General features: G+C 45.7%; 1 protein-coding gene across 2 annotated transcripts in view; it reads left to right on the plus strand.

The window, feature by feature from the left end:
* Positions 1-243: 243 nt before the first annotated feature.
* Positions 244-24,515, plus strand: part of ASCC2 (activating signal cointegrator 1 complex subunit 2) — a 37,381-nt gene continuing 13,109 nt past the window's right edge. Inside the window, exons 1-12 of one of the 2 annotated variants that reach the window (XM_016198583.2) lie at positions 244-318; positions 4,829-4,926; positions 10,449-10,607; positions 10,976-11,146; positions 12,348-12,477; positions 17,281-17,348; positions 18,640-18,750; positions 19,810-19,922; positions 23,292-23,366; positions 23,791-23,898; positions 24,149-24,217; positions 24,431-24,505. In XM_016198583.2, coding sequence (XP_016054069.2) covers positions 4,846-4,926; positions 10,449-10,607; positions 10,976-11,146; positions 12,348-12,477; positions 17,281-17,348; positions 18,640-18,750; positions 19,810-19,922; positions 23,292-23,366; positions 23,791-23,898; positions 24,149-24,217; positions 24,431-24,505 — 1,160 coding nt within the window. In that variant the 5' untranslated portion in view covers positions 244-318; positions 4,829-4,845. The remainder of the gene's footprint in view (positions 319-4,828; positions 4,927-10,448; positions 10,608-10,975; positions 11,147-12,347; positions 12,478-17,280; positions 17,349-18,639; positions 18,751-19,809; positions 19,923-23,291; positions 23,367-23,790; positions 23,899-24,148; positions 24,218-24,430; positions 24,506-24,515) is intronic. The other variant, XM_016198584.2, reaches the window with a different exon arrangement.

Genomic DNA, 24,515 nt, shown 5'->3' on the forward strand with positions numbered 1-24,515 from the left:
AATCACAACCTGTTCCCGGCTCACCTTCCATCCGCTCTGCTTAAAGCAAGAAGGAAGAGTGGAGGGGATGGGGGCGTGGTCACAGCCAGACCTGCTCCCGGCGGGGGCGGAGTCTTAAGGCTGGGGGCGTGGCCCCGGACTCGGCTTCTAAGAGCAGTTGGCGCCGGGGGCGGGGCCGGGCCGAGGCTTCCTGTCAGTGTCTGCGGAATCGCCGTTTGACCCCGGAAGTGCCGGCTCTTTGGGAGCTGTCACCGTGGACCGCGGCGGCGGTGGCGGCTGCGGCTGCGGCGGCACAGTGCCGGTAGCGGAGCCGCCAAGGTGAGTGCGTGGCTGGGCTCTGCCGGATGCGGGGCATCGGGCCTGGGAGAAGCCGCGGCCGTGCCTCAGGCTGCCTCGGGACTCTTGTCTCCACAACAGGGCCGCTGGGCCCGTGAGTCGCCTCTCTCCCCGCATGAGGCCAGGAAGTCTCGGGTTCCAGGCTCGGCTCCAGAGTGACTTGAACGAGTCGCGGTCCCGTCACCCTCATCCTGGGGTGAGGGGACCGTGAATCGTTCATTTTCCTCAGGGTTCATTCATCAGTTCAACAAATAGATGTCTAGTTTCTCCTACCTGCCAGGCACAGATGTAGGCACTGGGGATACAAACGGAACAAGACAAACAAGGCCCCTGCCCTCATGGAGCGTACAATCTAGTGGAAGGAGACAATGACAAATAAATACACAAGATAATTAAAGATATGACAGGAACCGGGGAAGTGAATACTTTAGATAGGACAGTCTGGTAAAGTCTCTGAGGACAGTAATATTGACTTGAGACCAGAAGGGTGATGACAGCCAGAGAAACTGAGGCAGCAGTAGCCCTGGGAATGCTCCCAGGCCTTCTAGTAATTGGTACTTGCGCTGAACTCCCCTTCTAAAGAAAGGGCTTTCCTAACTTTTGGCTTTGCTTCCTTGCTTGGCACTGGGATCGCAGTGGTGGGCACAGACATTGTCATGATCGTTGTCCTTTTCTTTTGAAACTTAAAGTTCCTTCTTTGCCCAGGTAATTTCTGCCCATACTTTAGATGAAAACTCGAATCTTCCTTGACAGCCTTCCTCTGTCAAGTCAGTTCTCTCTGTCATAGCTCCACAGGCCTTACCTACGTAGCATACATCATAGTGTTGAGTTTTACTTGTTTGTATGGCTGTGTGATTCATAGCTGTCCTTCCCTTAAAGACTCTTAAGTTCTATGAAGGGCACGACCAGGTCTGTTATCCGTACACTTTAGTATTCTCTGTGCTGCAGTGCCTGGGTAAGATGTGCTCAGAAACCTCTGAGTGGATGAGTGAGATGATTAACATAGTCTTTGCTCTCCAGTGGTTCCTAGGAGGTCTCTCCTGCCACCAGGTCACTGTCTTCTCTTACTGATCATGTCTCTCCTCTGCTTAAATGGCTCCTCACTGCCTTCACATGAGAGGCCAAAATCTTTAGCATAGCATTCAAGGCTTTTTAAAAAACTGGCCCCATCTTTCCTATCCAACATCTTCTCTCCACTTCTGTCATCCCCTCCCTGACCTTGTATTTCCAGCCATACTAATGTCTCCCTCTTAGAGTGTTGGCCCACAGACTGAGGGGTCGTGGGTTTGATTCCTGGTCAAGGGGACACGTCTGGGTTGCAGGTTCAATCCCCTGCCCTGGTTGGGGCGCGTACAGGAGGTAACTGATCAATGTGTCTCTCTCACATCAGTGTTTCTCTCTCTCTCTCTCTCCTTTTTTCCCTCCCTTCCTCCCTCCCTCCCCCCTTCCACTTTCTCTAAAAATCAATGGGAAAAAATGTCCTCTAGTGAGGATTAACAAAAACAAGCAAACAAAACAAAACACAGGCTCTGAGCCTTTGTTCATGCTTGCTCTTTGCTTGGAATGCCCTTCCTTCCCATCTTTTCCTACTGTCCTTCAACAACCATGTTATAGGTCACTTTCTCTGTGACATTCTCCCTTTCTCTGCTGTCCTATTTTGGAAATTTCCTGTGATAGCTCTAACCACACTGAATGATAACCATTTACTTGCCTAGGACCCAGAATGTATTCATTCATTGTTTACTGAGTAAATGATGAAGCCCAAAGTGCTCTGCCTATGATTGGGATTTGAATGATAGCAACAAGTAAACTTCACTGAGTGCTTATTATACGCCAAGTCCTGTGTTGAGCACTTAGTGTTGATTACTTCTCACATCAACCCTAGCGGATTATGTACTATTGTCATCCCAATTTTACAGATGAGGAAATCAAGGCTTAGAGAGGTTAAGGAACTATCTCAAGGTCTCAGCATGGATAGGAAAAGGTAGAGCCAGAATTTGAACCCAGGCTGCAGAACTATAAGCTCTCTTTCAAGCACCACACCAGTTTGGGTCTGAACTGCCTTTACAGGCACTGGCTTGTAGGAGTGGATTTTTTTCTGATAGTAGGTGCAGTCATTACTTGTCTAAGCCTGGACTCTGTGGCCTAGAATTTAAAGGGTGGAGAGCTTCCTCCTCCTATGATTCTTTCCCTGCCCTAGGTCCCCACACAGACTATTCCACCAACATCTTTGGAAGGTAAGCATAGAAAGAACTGGGCCTGTGAGTCATTTAGACTTATACATTGGTGGGAGGACCACTGATGTTTCTACTTGCCTTCCCAGCATCCCTGGGGCCGGGGGTGGAGGAAAGTTAGGAAAGAAGTATTTTTAGCATGTTTAGCACAAGAGACCCCGGTGTCAAGGCAGAATTGCTGGGCTTCAGTTCATCTAGACTACTGATGTATTTGCCTTGAGCACATCAGGGTCTCTCTTTGGACATCTGAGCTGTCATTCTTAGCTGTTATGAGAGGCTTGTAAAATACTAACTCAATTAGAAATAATGTACATGCAACAGAGGATATTATCAATGTTTTGCAAAGCTGAAAGATTAAAACTCATTCCAAGCCCCTTTTATTATTTTGCCTTGTGATTTTTTTTCAGGCTACCTCATGTGTGCGGGGACAATGTTTCTGATCCACTGAGATCCTAGAGCCGGAACAGGCCTTGAAGACTAGATACACTGTTCCTCTTTCTCTCTCTTTGTTTTTAATATATCTTTATTGATTTCAGAGAAGGGAAGGGAGAGGGAGAGAGAGAGATAAAAATATCAATGATGAGAGAGTCATCATTGATTGGCTGCCTCCTGCATGCCCCTGACTGGGGATTGAACCCGCAACCCGGGCATGTGCCTTGATCGGGAATCGAACCATGATCTCCAGGATCTTAAATCAATGCTCAACTGCTGAGCCACCCCCCAGCTGGGCCGGTCCTCTCTCTTTATATTACTTTAGAATGAATATCTTCAGTCTTTAAAACAGCCCATAAACCAAGCAAGGTTCCTTGTGTACCAAGCTGCTTCCCACCTCCTTACTTTTGCTCTTGCTGTTTCCTCTGCTTGGGGTACCCTTCCTCCCTGGCCAGTCTTCTATTAAGACTCAACCCAGGCTCTCCTGATCTTTTAGGCTCTCTTCTAGAAATGTTTTCTCAACAACCACACCCCCAGAAGCTCAACTCTATACTATACTCAGTACAGCAAATAGTTAAGAGCCAGCCTGTTTCCCCAACTACTAACTGTGAGACATTGGGCAAGCTTCTTATTGTCTTTGAGCCTCTGTTTCCTCATTGGTAAAGTGAAGATAATAGAACCAACCTTAGAGTTGTTATGAGTATTAATACATGTAAAGTGAGTTAACATGTATAAGGTGAGTTAATGCTGAGAAAAGCACTTAGAAGAGTTGCTAACACATAATAAGCATGTTGCTCCTGTGGCTATTGCCATTATTTTTGGATGTAAGCTTCCTCAGGGGAGAGACCCTGCCTTATCAGTGACACCAGGCCCTGGCCTGATATCAGAGATATGGACACCCATGTATATGTATATAACCCATGTAACTAATGGCTGACCATGCCTCTCAGCTTATCTGTGAGGGCTCAGGAGGTGAAGGTTTCCTCATCCAGCCTTGATATGTCTTCATGTTGTCATTGAGATTGTGCTGACCTTTTATGGCATGTCTTTTAAAGGGCCTCATTCACTTCATTCCATGATGCAGCCAATATGCATGGTCCTCCTGTGGATCAGGCCAAGTGGTATTGTGAAAAGAGCATTGGATGGGAAGACAGAAGATGTGGGGTCTGCTACTCGCTGACTATGAGGCCGATTTGGGCTTCTACAAAGGAGCTCACACTGGCAAATTTCTGTGAATTCTGGCATCCTCCTCGGTCCTTCTGTTCATCCATGTCCTTCTTACCTGAAGCCTAGAGAGTTTGTAAAATCTTAACGCACTCTGCAAGTGAGGAAAGGCCCATGGCTTCAACCCTCAAAAGACTTAAAATCTAGCTAGTTATAAGAAAAGTATCCTGTTCAGTTGTTCATCAAACATTTGATGAGGCCACCTCTCTACCAGCCTGTGCTGGTCTTAGGAAAGTTAGCAAGGGAAGGAGAACCTGGGCACTGTCTTCATAGAGCTCACAGGCCAAGAAGGGCATGGAGCTGGAGCCATAATAAAGATAATCTAGGTGCTTTCAACCAGTACTTCTCAAAGGGGGTGGGAATATATCAGGAGTCACCTAGGGAGTGTTTTCCCCCTGAGTTGAGAACTGCTTTAGGCAAAAAAAAAAAAAAAGAGTCACTGTAGTCTGGATTAGTAGGTGCAGGAACTAGGCCTTTGAGGCCCATATCAGGAGCCCCCTGAGGCCAGATGTTGCTCTTCTTCTGGGATCAGCCCCAGAGCAGGCCCTTGCCACCAGGAGCCTATGTGTCTGCTCTCTTCTTCCCATCCATATTCCTTTCAGGAGGGTCACGCAGCACAATGCCAGCTCTGCCCCTGGACCAACTCCAGATCACCCACAAGGACCTGAAGACAGGAAAGCTGAGGACTTCACCAGCGCTGGTGAGCCGGTGCCTTAAGGCTATTCAGCCTGATATTATCATTCTTGCAATTTCAAAAGTGGAAAGTAAATTCCTTCTTTATCTGTTCCAAGAATGACCTCAGGGCCACAGTCAGTAATTCAGTAGCTGGGACACTACTAGGTCCTTCCAGGTCCAGTGTAGAAGTTTCCGTTCCAAGCACCAGCTTGAATTTGAGCAGTATGTTCCATGTCATCACCCCACACCTTCCCCCAAAGCATTTTATTTTGAATCAGAGTCTGATGGCAGTTCTGACTAGCCTGAGCTGGCCTGGAAATGGACCCATCCCAAAGCCGAGTTTGGGTATTTGACCCTGTGGGAGGTGTTCAGGTTTCAAGTAGGCCTTTTTCAGAGCTATCTCAACTGCTATCCACACTTTGGGGGGACACTGATTTCAGAGGTCCTGCTGTCTTTTATCTCAACGGGCTAGGAAGTGCCACATACAGAAGGGGCAGGGCTTATGCGACTGAAAAATGTGGTGGCTATCCAGCTGCAGAGTGAGATTAGAGCCATGGAGAGGTGCCAGGCTGCTGCAGAAGGAGACAGACGCAGGGACTAGAGTTCCCGTACCCACTTGCTGTTTTCCCAAGGATATGAGCTTACTCAAACAAGGTGGGAGGAAGCATTTTCCGGGGGCTTGAGTAAAGTCGTGGGAAACAAGAGCTTGGTGTTTTATTTCCTGCTTTCTGATGGCTTCCTATTACTTCCTAACTACTCTCTAATAATGGTACTTAACACTCATAGAGCAGTTGCTCTGGGCCAAACCTTTCTAAACACTTTACCTGGATTATATCTTTTAAGCCACACCATAGCCCTATGAGTAGGTATTTTTGTTGTCCGCATTTTGCAGACGAGGAAACAGAGTTCAAGGTCACACAACTAGGAAATTAGGGGAGCCAAGATGGGAATCCAGCTAGGCTGACCCTAGAGCTCATACCCTTAACCTTTCTGCTATAAAACCTCTTGTTTTGTTTTTATAACCTTTTTATTTAAGGAGGATATTTATCAGAAAATCTAGAACTGTTCTGTCCATTATGGTAGCCATGTGCCAAATGTAGCAATTGAGCACTTGAAAATGTAGATTGTTCAATTGAGGAACTGGATATTTTTTTAAATTTTAGTGAAATTAAAATAAACCCATGTGGTGAATGGTGGCCTGCACAGTTCCATTATTGCAGAAAGTTCTGTTGGACAGTACTGGTAGAGACTGGTTCCTTGAGTGGTTGGGTTTGGTTTTCCACCTCAGTTCTTCCCCTCATACTGAACACCTGCGTTGCTAGACTGTGGGCTCTGTGAGAGCAGGGACCTGGTGCCTTCTCTTCATTCTGGTTTCCCAATACCAGGAAAAATTCAGTAAGTGACTCAAGGACCCTTGCCAGCCATTGCGACAGGCACTGAAGCTGCTAAGAAAAAAGACATGGTTCCTGCCTTTGAGTGGCCCATGGTCTGAGAGGAAAGCAGACCAGCAGCTTCTTTACAGTGTGATCAGAGTTGTGACAGAAGGAAGTCCAGACTGCTGATACAGACCAAAGGGGGGTGTGTAGGCAGGGAGGTCTTGGGAGTAATAGGAGGGCACGTGCAGCCAGGGAAGTTTTCCTGAAGGAGGAGATCCTGAACTGGATATTGAAGGATAACAGGCACTAGCCAGGCAGAGCAATGGGGAAAGGGTAGACCTGCAGGAGGACCTGAGTATGCTGTTTTGAAAGAGCCTGACTCCTACACCAACCACCAGTCACTTGAGGTAGAAACAGTATCCCATGGCTTTGAGTAAAATGTCACACATACTTGGCTATGTGACTTTGGGCAAGTTACGTTGTAACCTCTCCATACCTCTGGATCTAAAAAGGATAATAATAGAACCAGCTTTGTGTGGTGGCTCTGAGGATTATATGAGACATCTGAATTAACATTGTGCCTAGAACATAGTAAACATCAATAATAATGGTGATAACAGTGACAGCAACAGAACCATTGAATGGGGAGTAGGGTGGGAAGAGGGATGAGCTGAAGGAGACAGCTGCCTGATTGAGGAGCAGTCTTGATGGCCATGCTGAAGAGGGTTACCCTGCTGGCCACTGGAAGCTCCTGAAAGATTGTCCTGAGGTTTGTACCCACCCTGTATTTGTCTCTTTAGTCCTAACATGGTAAAAGAAGATCTCTAGTCAAGGGACAGCTTCCACTCTGCCTTTGCAGGGTGATGGGTCAAGCTAATGTTTATTGAGGGGCTACTGTGTGTGCAGTGCATACTTTATGCTATTGAAGATCCAAAAGAAAGTCTTGGGCAGAATGGGTGAGTGAGCTTTTGAAGAAGACAAGATTCATTTAAGTGGAGCATTTGGGGAATGGTGCAAAATGGTTTCTTGTCATGATAAACAGAAGTCTGATGGGCAGAGAATGTTCAGAAAGCTTCATGGAGCAAGTGGGATGTAAGCCAGGTTTGAAGGGTGGAAGATACAGCTGGGGCCAGCTGCTCCCTGCCCTGAAACCTTCCATTGCCCCCATTACCTACTAAATAAAGCCCCTACTCTTGAGCTTAGCATTCAAGGTTCTTCAAAGACCTTGACAGCATCTGGTCCTTCATTACCTCCATTCATTTCTTTGTCCAGCCAGCAAATGTATATGGAGAGTCTGCTGGATGCCAGGTACTATTCTAGGGACTGAGAGTGTGGGTGAGTAAGGCTCAGACTGCCTCCGGAGACCTACAGTCTATTGAGGGGACACAGTAGGCAGACCCTCCCTTTTTATATTTTATTAGAGTATCATTGAAGGACAATAAACTGCACACATTTAAAGCATACAGTTTGATTGGTTTTGACATCTGTATACACCCACGAAACCATCACCACATTACCATAATCAAGATATAGACCATTTCTACCACTCCTAAAAGTTTGTGTCTCTCTATAATTCATCCCTTCCTCTCTCCCCATCCGTAGCAACCACTGATCTGAAAGTACTTTTGATGTAGTTCAAGTGCTACAGTTGGGGAAGCACAGAGTTCAGGTGCTGGGGGAGCCCAGGTGAACCCCTAATTTAGTCAGGGGTGGGAGTTGGAGAGACTTCCTGGAGGAGGTGAGGTCAGAGCTGGGATCAAAAGGGCAAGCAGTGAGATCAGGATGGCAGATAGGTACCACAGGTCATTTAGTAGTTCTGCACTGTAAGCTTTGGTTCAAATCCTGCCTCATTTACTTCCTTAGCCCTGTGACCTTGGCAGAGTTCCTGAAGCTTACTGAATCTTTGTTTCCTCCTCTGTTAAAAAATACTATCTCCCTTTTAAATAGTTGTAGATAAAAAAGAAAGTCTGCTTTTTAAAATACCTATTCAGCAGCTGGCACAGGGGCATGTCCTTGATGAGTGGTGGCTTTTATTGTCATCATTCTAGTGTTCTCTCCCTCCAAATCCATCTCCTACCACCCAGTGCAATCTGTGCCCCTTTTTTTATAGCCCATTTTTATGCCTCCATAAAAATACTATTTCTTCATTCTAAAAATCTTTCTCATTCTCCAAGGCCCAGCTCAGATGCTGCCTGCTCTGGGAAGCTAGCTGTCCCCTATCCTCCAAGCACAGTTAATCCCCTTTTGCACTCCCATGGTCCCTTCGCCAGGTTTGAGCTGTCACTTGCTCTGTTTTATGCTCACTTGATGGTTTAGATGTGCACCTTCCCCTCTGGAGCGTGGTCTCTGTGAGCACCTAGATACCTTTCTTCAAGTGCCCCACCACACCTGGCACAGCAGGGTGTCAGTCAGTGTTTGTAAGGAAAGTAGAATCTTGGGACCGTGGGGGTGTGTATGTTTCAGAATGGAGGGTGAGTGAGTAGGCTGGCATGAGAAATGACCTAAGGGGTGAGATGTCAACAGATAGAGTTGCTGGGGAACTAGGAAACCAAGGAGATGATGAATTTAGGCCTTAGAACAGTAGTTTTGAACTTGCTTCAGGCAGCAGAATTCCTTTTTCAAAAGATTTATACCTGGAACCCCAATGGATAACTTCTAATTTAAATAAGAAGGGTCCTGAAGACCCATCCAATAGGTGGCCCTGGAGGAATCCTTGTGGAACTCGGAACACTCCACAGTTTGAAAACTTGCATTAGGCAGTGGGGGGCATAGGTGGTTCTCAAGGAGGCTGACAGTCAGTCATGATTTTCCTGTCTCTCCTGGACTGGCAGGCCTGGAAGTGGGTGGATTGTGGTTGATAACAGCTGATATGTTGCCTGGTTTTCCTCCTATTGCCGTTTCCCCTGGAGAAAGCAGCCCTTATGTAGTCAGGAGAAAACTGAGCTCATCGTCTCTTCTTTATGGTGAACAAAGTGAGGTTTGTTCGTGGCAAGGTAGGGGTTGGAAGAGAGAACTTGTGATTTTAAGCCCAAACCTGCCATTACTCAACTAGCATCTTTTCTTAAAAAAAATTACTGAAGTTTCTTTTTTCTGATTATAAAAAGGATACAGCATGATACATACAGAATAATAACATTTTTGTGAGAAAGATGAAAACATCTAAACAAATACCTTATATGGATATATTTTAATGTAAATGCCTAGGAAATGTCTGCAAGGACACTCATGGGATGGGATGACACGTGGACTGGGAGTGAAGTCTCAGGCAACTCACCTTCTCTGTAGTGTTGTAAATTTTTGAAAGAAAAGATGCTCACGTCTCACTTTTGTAATTAAAAAATAATTTTAAAAAATAATACATGTTTGTGGTTTTTTTGGGTTTTTTTAAACTCAAGTCTATTTATTTTTATTTTTAATATGTCTTTATTGATTTCAGAGAGAGGGAGAGAGAGAGATAGAAACATCAATGATGAGAGAGTCATTAATCAGCTGCCTCCTGCATGTCCCCTACTAGAGATTAAGCCTGCAACCCGGGCTTGTGCCCTGACCAGGAATCGAATTGTGATCTTCTGAATCCTAGGTTGACGCTCAACTGCTGAGCCATGCCTGGCCAGGCCATGTTTGTTTGTTTTTAAATTGGAAAGTATATTCAAGTCACAATCTCCCCACCAGAAATAACCACTATCAGCTTTGGAGTGTTATCACCCCCCCGACACACACTTTTTTTTTAGCCTGTACCAGTATGTGAATGTGTTAAATCTATCTATCTATCATCTATCTATCAATCTATCTATCTATCTATCATCTATCTATCTATCTATCTATCTATCTATCTATCTATCTATCTATCTATCTATCATCCATCTATCTGTTTTTAAAAAAATAAAAAAACTATTTATATTAAATAGAGAGTTTTGTATCCTGCCTTTTCTTTCCTTAACATTTCCCCGTGTCATTAAATATTCTCCAAAAAACATGTTTTTTAATGCCCTCCTAGTATTCCCTGGATGCAACCAAGCCCCTTTGTTAGAGATACTTGGTTCTTTATGCTTAAAAGCTCCTTGGAGGGTCACCGGTTGGAACAGCCAACTGTTGTCATTGCTGTGGGTTGGCAAATGGGCCCTCACTGACTAACCTCTGCCACGTTAACACGTGGTTTTTGGATCCGTAGCACCCCGAGCAGAAGGCAGACCGGTATTTTGTGTTATACAAACCGCCCCCTAAAGACAACATTCCCGCCCTAGTGGAGGAGTACCTGGAACGCGCCACCTTCGTAGCCAATGACCTCGACTGGCTCCTGGCCTTGCCTCACGATAAATTCTGGTGCCAGGTAACATTCTATCAAAATTAACGCTAAGACAAAGCACATGACATGCTGTTTGGTTGGTTTCTGTTGTTGTTTCTCTCCCCCCTAGGAGATGCTTTTTCTCTCCTTTTTTCACTAGATTCTTAACAGCAAATTGTGGTTTAGATTGCTCTGTCTTGTATCACGATCTTAATGATGTTTATACAACGCATTCCAACATGTCATTTTTAGAAACTTGTGTTTAGCCCTTGCTCATTCATACCTTCTCAGTCCCTGGGGTTGGAGTGTTTGCCACCAGCCAGGGCTGATGGGCCATGAGCCCCTGCGCAGTCCACCCACAAGCCCTTGGGTGTCAGTAACAAATCCTTGCTCTCCTGTGTTGCCTGGCTTAGGTTATCTTCGATGAGACGCTGCAGAAGTGCCTGGACTCCTACCTGCGCTATGTTCCCAGAAAGTTCGACGAGTGGGTGGCCCCAGCCCCCGAGGTTGTTGACATGCAGAAGCGCCTCCATCGAAGCGTTTTTCTCACCTTTCTCCGCATGTCCACTCACAAGGAATCCAAAGTAAGCCCCTGATCCCGTGACAGGTCACCACTGACACCTAATACCTCTGTGCTGGACTTTCCGTCCCTGGGAAGGAAGGCTCTGGAAGTATTGAGTTTCCTCTTTGTCTCCTCTCCGCCTTTATTCCCACTGTTGGGGAAGAAATCTGTGCCACCTCCCTTATCCTCTAATTCACCTGGTCGGTCTGCATTACACCCAGTGTTTTCATCAATGGGAGCCAAGGGCCCTTTGCCAGTTGACGTGTGACTCTGCCTTTTCTTGTGCGTCAGAGGGTGAAAACACTGATTCTGATTTTTGAAAGGAACTTGTATGTGCTTTTTAAAAACCTTTACTCCCCTCCCCCCCCTCCGATTTAAAAAATAATAATGCTGCTGCTCTGCCTGGTGTGGCTCAGTTGGAGCATCTTCCCATACACCAAAAGGTGGTGAGTTCGATTCCCAGCCAGGGCACATACCCTGGTTGTGGGTTTGATCCCCAGTTGGGGGCGCATGCTGGAGGTTGCTGATCAGTGTTTCTCATGTCCATGTTTTCCTCTCTTCCTCTCTCTAAAATCAATCAATAATAATGATAATAATAATAATGCTGTCTCTAAACAACATAAACATTACAGAAATATTTTGTCCTAGTGAAGGTTACCTACAAAATCCTCTACCCTCAAAATAACTACTGTTAAGGTGCATGTTCCTTTAGGGAATTTTTTTCCCTTTCAGTAGAGGTGTGTGTTTGTGAGTACATTTATGTTAAAAATAGGGTCTTGTTATTTTTTAAACTTTTTTAAGTATGGAAATTTTCAAATATACACAAAAGCATAATGAACTCCATGTGCCCATCGCCCAACTTAAACAACTATCAACATTTTTCCAATCTAGTTTTCTCTCTCCCCCAGAGTTTTTCTTTTTCTTTCTTTCTGGAGTATTTTAAAGTGATCTTAGACATCATGGTAATTTATCCATAAATATTTTAGAACAAATGCCCAACCATTTCATAGTGTACTTTTGCTCCTTTGTACATTAAAATGGAGAATGGCTATTGCTCCAGGTCAGTATGAGTCTCAGACATGTCCACAGTGTGGATGGACTTTCATTTATTATCCAGACCCCTGTTGATGGCCCTGAAGGTTGTTTCTTGTGCGTTTGCTATTACTTTACAATGTATTTGCTTTTCAGAAAGTCTCTCATCCTTTCTCTGCACTGTTCCTTAGGATCACTTCATTTCCCCCTCTGCATTTGGAGAAATCCTCTACAATAACTTCCTGTTTGACATCCCAAAGATTCTGGACCTCTGCGTGCTCTTTGGAAAAGGCAACTCGTCACTGCTCAAGAAGATGATAGGTGTGTAGACCATGGGGGCTGGGGGGATGCACAGAGATGGCCCCCACATGCCAAACTAGAGGTTCCAAAGGTGGGTACCTAGATGAGTGCAGGGGGATTCAGAGTGGCAGTGGTAGGTGGTGCTTGGAAATAACTTAGATATATGTGTGTCAACTCTGAAATAAGTGGCTGGGTGGTGATGATGGGGGAGTGGAGACAGAAATGTGTACCACACGGTTCCTCAACGATCTTGGAGTCGTAGTATTAGGCCATGTGTTAAACTGTTGAAGGAGCGGGGAAGCTTGCTTCGGTGATAAGAGTAAGAGCAGCATGGTAGCTAACCTTCATATGAGTACTCACTGGGGGGCTGAGCACTCATGTTATCTCAGTTGATCCTCATAGCAGCCCTGTGACATCCTCTCCCTTTACAGATAAGGAAACCGAGGTTAACATGTAAGAGGCCGTGACTAATAAGTGGCCAAGCTGGGGCTCTTGTTCTTCGCCACTCCCTGCCTCAGGGATGAGTCTGCCTTAAAAATGTCCTGATTTGCATTGTTGCCGAGAACAGATGGGGGCAGAGCTCAGACTGGACTCCAGGTTGTGAAAGGAATGACTTCAGCAGTTGGATCCTATCAGGATGTAGTGAGCCGGAAGTTTCGATCAGAGACAGAAGCTTTGTTGGGATGCTACAGAGGGAGCAACGCCCTATGAATCCCAACTCGTGGCCTTGGGCCCTGCATGGAGAGGTGCTCACCCTGGGCGCCCCGTCAGCCTTCCTCACGTTGAGCTTGTAGGACACAGCCTTCCAAATGCCCAATTACAAAACTGAGTTATTCCTTAAAATGGTTTCCTTTCCTTTTTTACCCTAATAATAATCTGTGTTATGTTCATTTAAAAATTTTGGAAGAATATAAAGTATAAAGAAGCAGGAAAGTGGTTACCAAATTCCTGCACTTAAAGACAATTATTTAGTGATTATTTCCTCCCAGTCTTTTCTCTACATGTATTTTTTAAAAACATATCAGAGCATAATGTATTTGAAATTTCATATCCAGCTTTTTCATTGGAGCAACCTCTGGTTTCTCATTCAAATCTAATTAATGCATCATCACCAGTTAATTTCTTTTATTTTCCCAGGGAAAGACCCTTGATAATTTTAATGTAGTCTAAGAGGATGAGGTGAGTGAGCAAAAAGCAAGCATGCTTAGTTAGAGAAACAATTATTAGGCCAGTTTGGTTAAAGTGGAGCATTCTGGGAGACAAGGGAATGGGAAGCTGGGACCAGATCAGGGAGGGCTCAATGCCAGGCTTTAGGGACTGGTATTGCTGGTGGCTAAAAAGGTATGCTCTTATGGTAAACTGCCCATTGCACACCCCAGCTCTATTCCTGGCTATGTCATGTAGCCACTCTAATTGGTTACTTTTCAGTTAGCCACTCTAAGGCTCAGTTTTCTCATCTGAAAAATGGGAAGACTAATGGCATACCTACCATATAGGATGGTTATGGAGATTAAATATGAGGTGGTGCTTATTACAGTGCCTGGCACTTGGTAAGTATGAGCTCTTATTGTGAGCTCTTACTGTGATGAGACCATGGGAGTCTCTAGGAGCTTGGAGCAGGTGGGGAGCTATCTGGTAACAAGGTTAATATGGCAGCACATGGGTGGAGAGGGTGGTGACAGGAGGCCACATAGGAGGCTAGTGTTTCTGTGTGGCTTTGAAGGTGAGAGCCTGGTTGGGCTGCTGGGGTGGAAAAGGACATCTGGAAGGCAGAACAGAGCAGGGCTTAGTGGGGTCAGCTGGAGGGAGAAGCCTTAATGATTCTGAAGAAAACTGGTGTCAATTGCAGAAAAGGCCTTTGGGAGGTGGGGTATTGGGTTGTAAGCAGAGGCAAGGTCAGTGTTAGATCTGTTTGGTGTAGGATGGCTGTGTGGATCCAGGGGGAGATGACACATCCACATGGGCAAGGGTGGAGGAAGAAAGCTCTGCCTGCTGCCAGGGTTCCTAATATTATGAATCACTGACTTCTTTGGCAAGACCAGGCATCAGGAGCCCATTCATTGTGTGTGTGCGTGTTGGGGATGGGTGTGGAGAAGGGGCCTATACAGGAGAGAAGGAGGGAGCAAGGGAACTAGCTGATAGCCCTTTGGACAGAAGCCCAGCCCTTAACCCTGCCCCTCATTCCCCCACTCCCTGTTTTTGTTTTTGTTTTTTAAATTGGTTTTTAGAGAGAGAGGAAAGAAGAGAGAGAGAAAAAGAGAGAAATCCATTTGTTGTTCTACCCATTTATACATTTATTCATTGAATCTTATATGCACCCTGACGGGATCAAATCCATAACCTTGGTGCATCAGGACAACTCTCCAACCAACTGAGCTACCCAGCCAGGGCCACTCTCTGATATTTTTTAAACCTCAAGACTGGTATTGTGAATTAGCAAGTAATTTTGAAAGCAGGGCCTTTCAGTTAGACTGTCTTGGAGCTACTTTGCCAAAGCAGGAGTGCATTGGGCCTTGACTCTATCAAGGACTACACTGATCTTTTTGACAATATTTTCCATTCATCCTGGGTTTCTGAACTGCTTTGGTTTGAGGAGGGACATTTTGCTGCCAGGCCAGGCGTGGCTCAGCGGTTGAGCGTCAAGCTAGGATCCAGGCGATTGGGGTTCGATTCCTGATCAAGGCACATGCCTGGGTTTCGGGCTCGATCCCCAGTCGGGGGCATGCAGGAGGCAGCCGATCAATGACTCTCTCATCATTGATGTTTCTATCTCTCTCTCTCCCTCTCCTTTCCTCTCTCTGAAATTAATAAAGATATATTTAAAAAAAAAAAAAAAAAAAAGATGCCGTTGCTATCCCATACCTTTTTTAAAAAATAATTAATCGATTGATTAATTTTTTAAATCCTCACCCAAGGATATGGCCTTCATTGCTTCTAGAAAGAGAGGAAAGGAGACAGGGAGAGAGAGAGAAACATTGATTGGCTGCCTCCCATGCCCTGAGGATAGAACCTGATACCCTTCAGTCATAGGACGATGCTCCAACCAACTGAGCCATACCAGCCAGGGCTCTGGCTCTTAAAATAACTTTTAATTATTTCTTTAAGAGATCAAAAGTCACATCTTCACCATCATCAGAATCAAATAAGGAAAGGAGAGGGGAAGGGAGGGGAGGGGAAGGGAAGGGAGGGGAAGGGAGGGGAGGGGAAGGGAGGGGAGGGGAGGGGAGGGGAGGGGAGGGGAGGGGAGGGGAGGGGACTGTGAAATGTGATCTTTTTTTGATGCTTGTAAAGCATCATGGTTATTCAAGCTTAAGCCTTGGAAAGATATGAGAGTGCCTTCCCCCATGCCAGGTGGTTGGGGTGTGGAGGGAACCATGGCGTGGCCCTGGGAATTATGGGAGGAGACCTGTACCTGATGCCTGGGTCCGGAGACACTGCCTGGAGAAGGTGACACCTGCCTTATGGGAGGGCACTTCATAGAGAAGCAAGGGACAGGGCTTGTTCTCTGAGGTTGAAAGGGGTGTGAGGGAGAAGGTGCAATGCCAGGAATGGGGGGAAGGTGGCCAGAGATGCTGGCAGATCTCACAAAGCCCTTTGTGCCATGGTTAGGAGTTTGAATTTGACCTTGATACCAATAGGAGGGTCTTATGAGGAAGAGCAGAGGATGATGGAGAGATAGCTCAGTCACTCCTTGCCTGTCAGGAGTAGGAGATGGACACAGATGATCAGGGAGTTCCTTCACAGGTTGAGGGATCATCACCCATCTGGAGGTGGGAGGTGCTGAGTAATTGTGCTGATAAAACTCAGCTTTCTGGAATCAAGGAACAAAGTAGTATCCAGGAAACTGTTTACAGAAAGTCCAGCCACCTAGTTACTTGCTTACTCACCCAGGTCCATCTCTCCTTTGCTCTCATTCATTTATAGATCCTCTGGGATGGGGTGACGGCTGCAGGGTTTTCAGTAAAGAAACCAAGGACAGACCTGCTCAAGGACAGGGGACACCTAGAATTCAGAACATCCTGGCAGCCAACTTTAAATGCTAGGATTAAAGTAGGATGAAGAACCCTGGCCTCTTAGGGCGTTAGCATTTGCATGTCATGTCCCCAGCTAGCTGTGATCCTCCTTCCCTCCCTTCGCCATTTGGGCAGCGAGAACATTTGGTTTCTGTTCCAGTTGCTATATGCTCTAACCTACTCAGAGCAGCAGCACTTGGAGCATAGTACACACTCAGAGAGGAGCTTCACTTTATAGAAACAACTGCAGACGGGTGGTAAATCCCATTTCTCTCACCTTGGAATGGGATCGATTAGTATGGCTAGAATATTCAAAAACAGAGGGTGAGAGAATTTCCAAAGACATTTCTCTTTAGATTCCTTCACATTATTGGACACGTGGGCTGGCAAGAATTCTGGATTTTGGCATCCAGTTTTCTTGAGCAAAGAGATCCTATCTCCTAATTTTCCTGGATGACTAACTCCCACTTCCAAAGCCAATGCTGTCATACAAGGCACAGTGCCCAAGTGTGATCACTCCCTGGGGATGTCACGGGGAGCTGGTTTGACCAGGGCAGGCCTTTTACGTAATTCCCTAGGCAGAGGTGCTTAAAAGGTTAAATTGTACGGCGCAAGTCCCTCCCCCACCCTGGGAAGTTTCTAGGCTGGGCCAAAGCTTGGTGCCAGCAGGGCCTGGGGCCAGGACTGCTCTAGTTCAGGCAGGCTTAGGAAAGGGGAGAAAGGTCACAGAACCTGCTGGCAACCATTTGAAATGTATCCTCTCCACCCCCGCTCTCTTTTCCCAATTTCTACCTTTCTCTTCTCTTTCCAGGAAACATCTTTATCCAGCAGCCAAGTTACTATAATGACCTGGATGAAACCATGCCCACCATCCTTCAGGTACCAGCTCTTAGCCCTGCCCAAGGAAGCTTGGGTAGCATACCCCCTCCCACCTGATGGTGTACCTTGACTTTGCTGAGCCTGGGAGAAATGTTTACTCCCCACACCCCTCCCATCTCCAGAAGGTCTCCCGACCACACCACTTCAAATTCGTTCTTTCCCCTCTTGAACAGGACTAAAATCTAAGGGCTATCAAGTACTGTACCCATACTGAAAGAGCTTGGCTTGTGTTTGCTGACAGCCATAAGCCTCTAAGAATACCCTTCTAAGAGAGCTAGGTTTCTCAAATAACAGCTTTAAAGTTTTATAAAATCATTTATGAAATAATAATGTTGATTATAAAAAATGGGGAAATATAAAAAAACAGAAAATAGTAGATTAATATTACCCTATGATTCCATCCCATCACCAAGAGACCTTTTATGTTCATGGTAGCTTTTAGAATACAGTTGGCCCTCTGTATCCATGGGTTCTGCATCTAGAGATTCAATCAACCTCAATCAACCTAAATGTTACATTGTTGCTGATGTGTACTATATAGTTAGGCCTATAATGGTTGTGTCTGTGCTGAAAATGTAGACTTTTTTTCTTGTTATTTCTTAGACCATACAATATAACCATTATTTATATGCCATTTATATTGGACTAGGTATTATAAGTAATCTAGAGATGATTTAAACTATACAGGAAGATGTGTGTAGATTATATGCAAATACAATGCCACTTTATATAAGGGACTTGAACATTGTGAGTTTTGGTATCAGCGGGGGTCCTAGAGCCAATTCCTGAAGGATACCAAGGGACAACTGTAGTTACACACTAGCATCCTTAAAGATGGCACAGTCAGTCAAAGATTTACATGATTTTATGATTGGCTCTGTTTTCCCCTCACTGTTGATTTGTCTTGTATTTCAATATAGTTTCCATAAATGCCATCTACAGGGGATCAAAACACATTATATATTATTGAATATATATCTTAAATATTACCAGGCACTTGCCCCGCCTCTCCAGTTAGATAACATCTACAAGATTCTGGGGGCTTTACATACATTTTGTCCTTTTAATCCTCACCATAATCCTGTAAAAAGAATATCCCCATCATCTCTATTTTACCGTGTCCACTCTGACCCTGCTGTCAGAGGTCATTGTCTCAGCTGGTGTCCTGGGAACACTGGCATAGATTCCAGAGTCGAAGGCAGCTTTCATATCATCCTTCCCTGGCTGCAAGGCAGGAGGCCTAGCTGTTGGTTCAGTAGGTTGTGGGAGACTCACCTCTTGTGTTTCACAGGTCTTCAGTAATATCCTCCAGCACAGTGGTTTGCAAGGGGATGGGACCAGCTCCACGCCCCAGAAGCTTGAAGAAAGGAGCCGGTTGACCCCCAGTGACATGCCTCTGCTGGTGAGAGTGCCCTGTTCACGGTCACTTTTTCCCAATTCCATAAGCAGCTATTCCCATCATGTTTAGAGCATTTCGGCTTTCATTTTTTTCTCTGGAAGCTTCATTTGGGGAGTAATGAAATGAATGGGGAACTAGAATTCAGAGGACAAGAGTTTAGTTCAGTTCAACAGGTTCATTCGTTTGCCCTTCTTTGAGCTATTAATTCATCCAATGGATTTGTACTGAGGAACCCCTGGCCTGTGCCAGGCCCGTACTGGGCCTTGGGAATAAAGCAGTAAGCAAAAGCAGGCATGTCTGCTCTCATGGAACTTGGAGTCTCATAGACATGACAGAACGTAAATATTTAAGGAGACTGGGCATGTGTCAGGCCCTGCGTTAAGCACTGAAGAAAGCAGGAACGAGGCAGCTGTGAGCTGCAGTCCTGGACCTTGTGATCTCATGGGAAAACAGGCATTAAACAAGTGTTTCAGAAAAGGGCACACCAAGTGCTGTGGGAACAAATCATTTTTACCCCTCTGAACCTCCGTTCCCTATCTGTAAAACAGATATTCAAACAGCTGCCCAGCTCATGACAGTTCTCATAAGTTGTCATGACAATCAGGAGAGTGTATGAGAAAGCACTTCCTATTCTGAATGCCCTCTTCAGAATGTAAGAAAAGTGTGGGCTTGATATTCTCCTTCTCACTGGGATGTACTTTCTGTGTGGGACCACAGGTGGTGTGTTCAGATTCAAGGGTTGGTTCTCCTTCAACTTAGAAGAGAGAACCATGTTATCCCAGAGCTTGAAGTAACCTAGAGATCATCAGGCATGCACTCATTGGAACTATGGTAGCAAGACCTGAGGTTTAGGGAGGTTGAGAGACTTACCCGGGTTGTGCTCTTAGAAACAGAGCAGCCAGGCTTTGCCCAGACCTCCAGTGTTCTCTTTCCACTGCAAGGCATCTGCCTGTTGGAGACTCCTGGCTTTGTCAACTTTGACTCAGACCCTCTACAGAACTGTAATGGGGAAGGAGCATGTAGGGCAGAGGAGACTAATGCAGTGTTTTCTTTTGGCAACAGAAATTAAAGGACATTGTTCTTTACCTTTGTGATACCTGCACTACACTCTGGGCCTTTCTGGATATCTTCCCTTTGGCTTGCCAAACCTTCCAGAAACATGACTTCTGTTACAGGTACTGCTACAGTTCTGACTGTTGAAGTAGAGGTTCTAGTTCACATCTTCATTCAATAAGTATTTACTGGGTGCTTATAGAACATGCCAGGCCCTACTCCAGCCTAGGGACACAGCAGTAAAGAAGACGGGTAAGACTTCTGTTTGTGTGGAGCCTACGTTTTAGAAGCACTCCCATTTTTGGCTAAGGACAGGGTAGGGGAGAAAAATGACAACCAAGAATAGAGCAGTTTCATTTCAGTTCTATTTTATGTCAAAGCCCCTGTCCTGGGAAGGTGCAAGGGAGTAATAGACAACAAGAAGTGGTCTGAGGACTTCAGCATCTAGTCCAGGGCAGAGAAACACACGCAAGGAAACAAGCAGATACGTTTATGTGTCAGGCAGGCTCTTGTGCCATATTGTGAAATGCTCTGGGAACACAAAGGCAGAATCCTGTCTGGTGAAATAAGAGGTTTCATGATGATTCTTAAACAAGGCTTGGAAGAATGAGCAAGAACCTTCCAGAGAGAGAAAGGTCCCAGTGGCAGAAAGGCATGCCAAGCTGGTGGGGTAAAGCCTTTGAAGGCCCAGAGTATGTCCCTGGGAAAGCCAGGGGGTGGAGAGAGACATGTGGCGGGCGGTGGGAGACCAGGGAAGCAGGAAGAGGAGTGGGTTACAGAGATGGCTTTGGTGGAAGTCAGATTGAGAGGAGCCTCGAACACGCTGCCAGAGAGTGGGGCCCTTATTCTGTAGGCAGAAGGGAGCCACTGGAGGTTTTTATCCAAAGAAGTCATAGAAAGGTCCTGCTGAGACAAAGAAAGAGGTAGAGGAGGATGTGGAGCCAGGAGGGAGACGCTGTGTGCCCCCTTCACACCATGAGCACCTGTTTTTTGTGCAAGGAGAAAGGGGTGCAGGGCATGGGCTGGTAACCTGAACATTGCCTGGCAGCAGCAGCGCTGGCCTGTTCTCAGTGGCCTCTGGCTGTTGCTCGTGCCAGGCATCTTTCTCCACTGTTTGAAGGAGCTTCTGGGAGCTGCCCAACTCTGTCTACCCAGCCATCGGTCCATTCAGTCATTTACTCGCCCATTCAACAAAACGTTTATCTCTTGCTGACATGTGCCAGAGATGGCATTGGTGTTCTGACTCATTTTGGGTAATTTCAGCTTGTAAAAATCAGACATTAGAATTGATCAGCCTCCCAGAGAATGTTAGAATAAAGCCTTGATTGACACTTTTCCAAGAAGCAAGGGGTTAGGATGGGACTGTAACTGTCCATTTTTTTAAAAAGGTATATTTTCTCATGATAAATGTGGCAAATGCTTGTAGGAATTTGGAAAACTCCCAAAAGGTAGGAAATTAAAATCACTATGACAGATCATATAGATATTCTTAAACTTTTATGCCCTGCTTATTTTCATTTCTCACAGACATTTTCCCATTTTGTTACAGTGTCTTCCAAAACATGGCACAGATTGCTTTTGAAAGGGTCTTTGGAGTTGGGGGGTAATTTTTTGGAAGAATGGACTTTCCTGCAAGGGACAGTGGAAGCAGGGGAGCAGCTGGGCTCATCTCAGGGTGAGGGGGAAAAAGGGAAAACACTTTTGACTGACAGTGATACTGCCTTTGACCCATAAACAGCCTGGGGCGGGCCCAGCCTGTTTCAACTGTGCTAGAGGCCAGGAACGCCCACTGAGCAAATATAGTAACCTCAGTCCAGAACTTTCTGCAAGGGACTACAGTCACTAAACAGCTCTTTAGCTAATCCCTCTCATAGCAACCTTCTCCTCCTTCCTCTTGAATATATACGGGTACTTGAGTATATCTGAATATCTCTCTGTCTAATTTTATGAATGAATAATACATTCACATGGTTGAAAACTCAAAAAAGTATGAAATATTAGTGATGTCTCCCTCTCCCCCACTCCAATTCTGTTCCTCATACACAACAATTGTCCTTAGTTTTTTGCGGAATTTTCCAGAGATATGCATATAAATATGCATGTACAAGCAAATATGCATATTCTATATTACCCAGGCCCTTTTAAATATGTAATGCTGGCATATGAGTACTCTATGTACTATTTGCATTGTGCTTTTAAATTTAATGTATGTCAGCACATAGAGCACCCTCGATCTTTGGTATAGCTGGGTAGAATTTCATTGTATGGGATACCAGACCCCATAGATGAACCTTTAGGATTTTTTCAGTTGTTTGTTATTACAAAAAAATGCTATAAAGAATAACTTTTTCATTGTCGAACACTATGTTGTACACCTAATACTAATACAAAATAATATTGAATGTAAACTGTTATTGAAAAATAAAATTATAAAAAATCAAAACAAAAAAAACGGATAACTTTGCACACACATTTTGTGTCTTGCAAGTATTTCTGAGGAATAAATTCCTAGAAGTAGCATTGCAGGAACAGATGGTATATGCATTTAAAATTTTATACAGCTTGCCAAATCACCCTCCATAGGAGTTGTTCCAACTTACCCTCCCACCAGCAATGTATCCTGGCAACACCTGAATGTGGGCCAAACTGCCCTCTCTGTCTTCTTCTGGGTGCCATCCCATGGGCCTGGTAAATCCTGCCTCTTTTGGCTTAGTTACCCTCTGCTACACAGGGCACTACCCTAGGCTAGAAGTTGCCAGAAGTCAGCCAGTTGACAGACAAACATTTGTCTGTAAACATTTACAGAGTACGTGCTACAGTTTCATCACTTTCTTAGTCATATAGGCTGTATTTCTGGCTTTGGGAAGCTAGGATGTTCAGAGATAGAATTACACTACAGAAGAGAGATAGCTGCCTTTAAATTCTAAAGACAACATATCCTGAGTGCTGTGCATCTAGTTCTGGGAAGGCGTAATCACATGGGTGAGCATGGTGATGAAGCCTTTTGCTGGCTTAATTGGGGGGAGGGGGGGAGCGTGTGGCTGGAAAGAAGAGTTTAAATTCCAGTTGGGAAGGGGTGGGTGTGAGGTTGCCATGATGAGAAGCAAGGCTGTGCCAGGTGTGGATGTACCAGAAAGAGGAATTACCATTTGATGTCACAGGAGGTATGCAGCTACTGGAAGTTTTGGGGCACAAAGGAAAAGTGACCAGTCTTTGTTTCTCAGACCTCAGTGAGTCCTGGGTAGCCATCTCATTGCTGTATTAGAATGAGCCTAGCAGATGGTCCTAGGGACCTCTTCCTGGGACCTGCTACCGTGGGACAGTCTGGGGTGTGCTTGGAGAAGAGCCAGGGTCGTTCCCAGGAGAAAATTGTGGTGACAGCTTGGGAGCAAGAAATGGGCATTCCTGCTCCCTTGGGTTTGCTTTGATTTTCTAATGAAATGTGGTATTTATGAACTAATTTAACCTTTTACCCATGTGTGTCTCCACAGACTTGCTTCCTTTTACGAAATAGCAATTCCTGAGTTGGAGTCTGCAATTAAGAAGAGGAGGCATGAGGACAGCAAGTGAGGCGGGGACAAAACTCTGAGTGTTGTTGTGGGTGAAAGAAGCCTGAGCACAGGCCCTGCCTCAGCATCCCCATCTCCAAGACAAGGGGTGGGACCAAGGACCATGTACCTTTGGCAGGTGCATCCCTACCAAGCAGCCTCTTGGCCCCTGCATCTAAGCCTTTTCCCCTCAGTTGTTGCTCTAAGCTCTTGTTAACCGGCCTCTGGTTCCTGACCCACTCTTTGATCTGAGAAGTGGCCCTAGAATCAGCCAGCCTCTTACAGCCTGTAGCCTTTTCCCAGCTGCCGTCAACAGTGAACTGTGAGGCCTTCTCAGCCCAGAGTGTGTATGGGGGTGGAGCTGGGTAGGGTGGGATTAAGCTCCCTCAGTTCCTTTTTGTTTCTCAAAAATCTATTTCTTTGTTTCCCTTGGCCTTCAAAGGCTGCTAGGTGACCTGTGGCAGAGGCTGTCTCATTCCAGGAGGAAGCTACTGGAGATTTTTCATATCCTCACGTACCAGATCTGCCTTCTCCCCATCCTAGAAAGCAGGTAAGCCCTTGGGAGCAGCCACCCAGGTGGAAGAGCCTCCTCCCCAAGCTCAGCAGGGGCATTTCCCTCAAGTTATCTGTTCCCTCTCCTGCTCCAAGTTGCTGAGCAGGATGGGGAACCAAGAAAAAAGCCTCTTTCCTCTAACTGGCCAGAGGCTTTGCATAGGGCTAGGTGGGGCGGGATAGGCGGGGAAGGGAGCTGCATATTATCTGCATTGAGTGAGCTCATTCTCTCTGGTGTCCTGTTCCAGCTGTGACAACATTCAGGGCTTCATTGAAGAGTTCCTTCAGATCTTCAGCTCTTTGCTGCAGGAGAAGAGGTGAGTGTGGTTGAGCTGAGACCAGCAGTGGGACAGGACCATGGTGCTTCATCAGCATCCACAAGACCTTACATAATAGAGCCCCTGCCATAACTACCATGATCTAAGAGTCTGGAATTTGTGGTTGCGCAGCAGACACAGGGAGTGGCCCACAGCAGACCAGTCCCCCTGTGGCCCCAGCCCTGTCCTTCCCATCTGTTCTCTGTCTGGCAGGTTCCTCCGGGACTACGATGCGCTCTTCCCTGTGGCCGATGATGTCAGCTTGCTGCAGCAGGCCTCGTCAGTCTTGTATCCTTCC

Source organism: Miniopterus natalensis, chromosome 20 (assembly GCF_054644295.1).
Source record: "Miniopterus natalensis isolate mMinNat1 chromosome 20, mMinNat1.hap1, whole genome shotgun sequence".
Taxonomy (NCBI): domain Eukaryota; kingdom Metazoa; phylum Chordata; class Mammalia; order Chiroptera; family Miniopteridae; genus Miniopterus; species Miniopterus natalensis.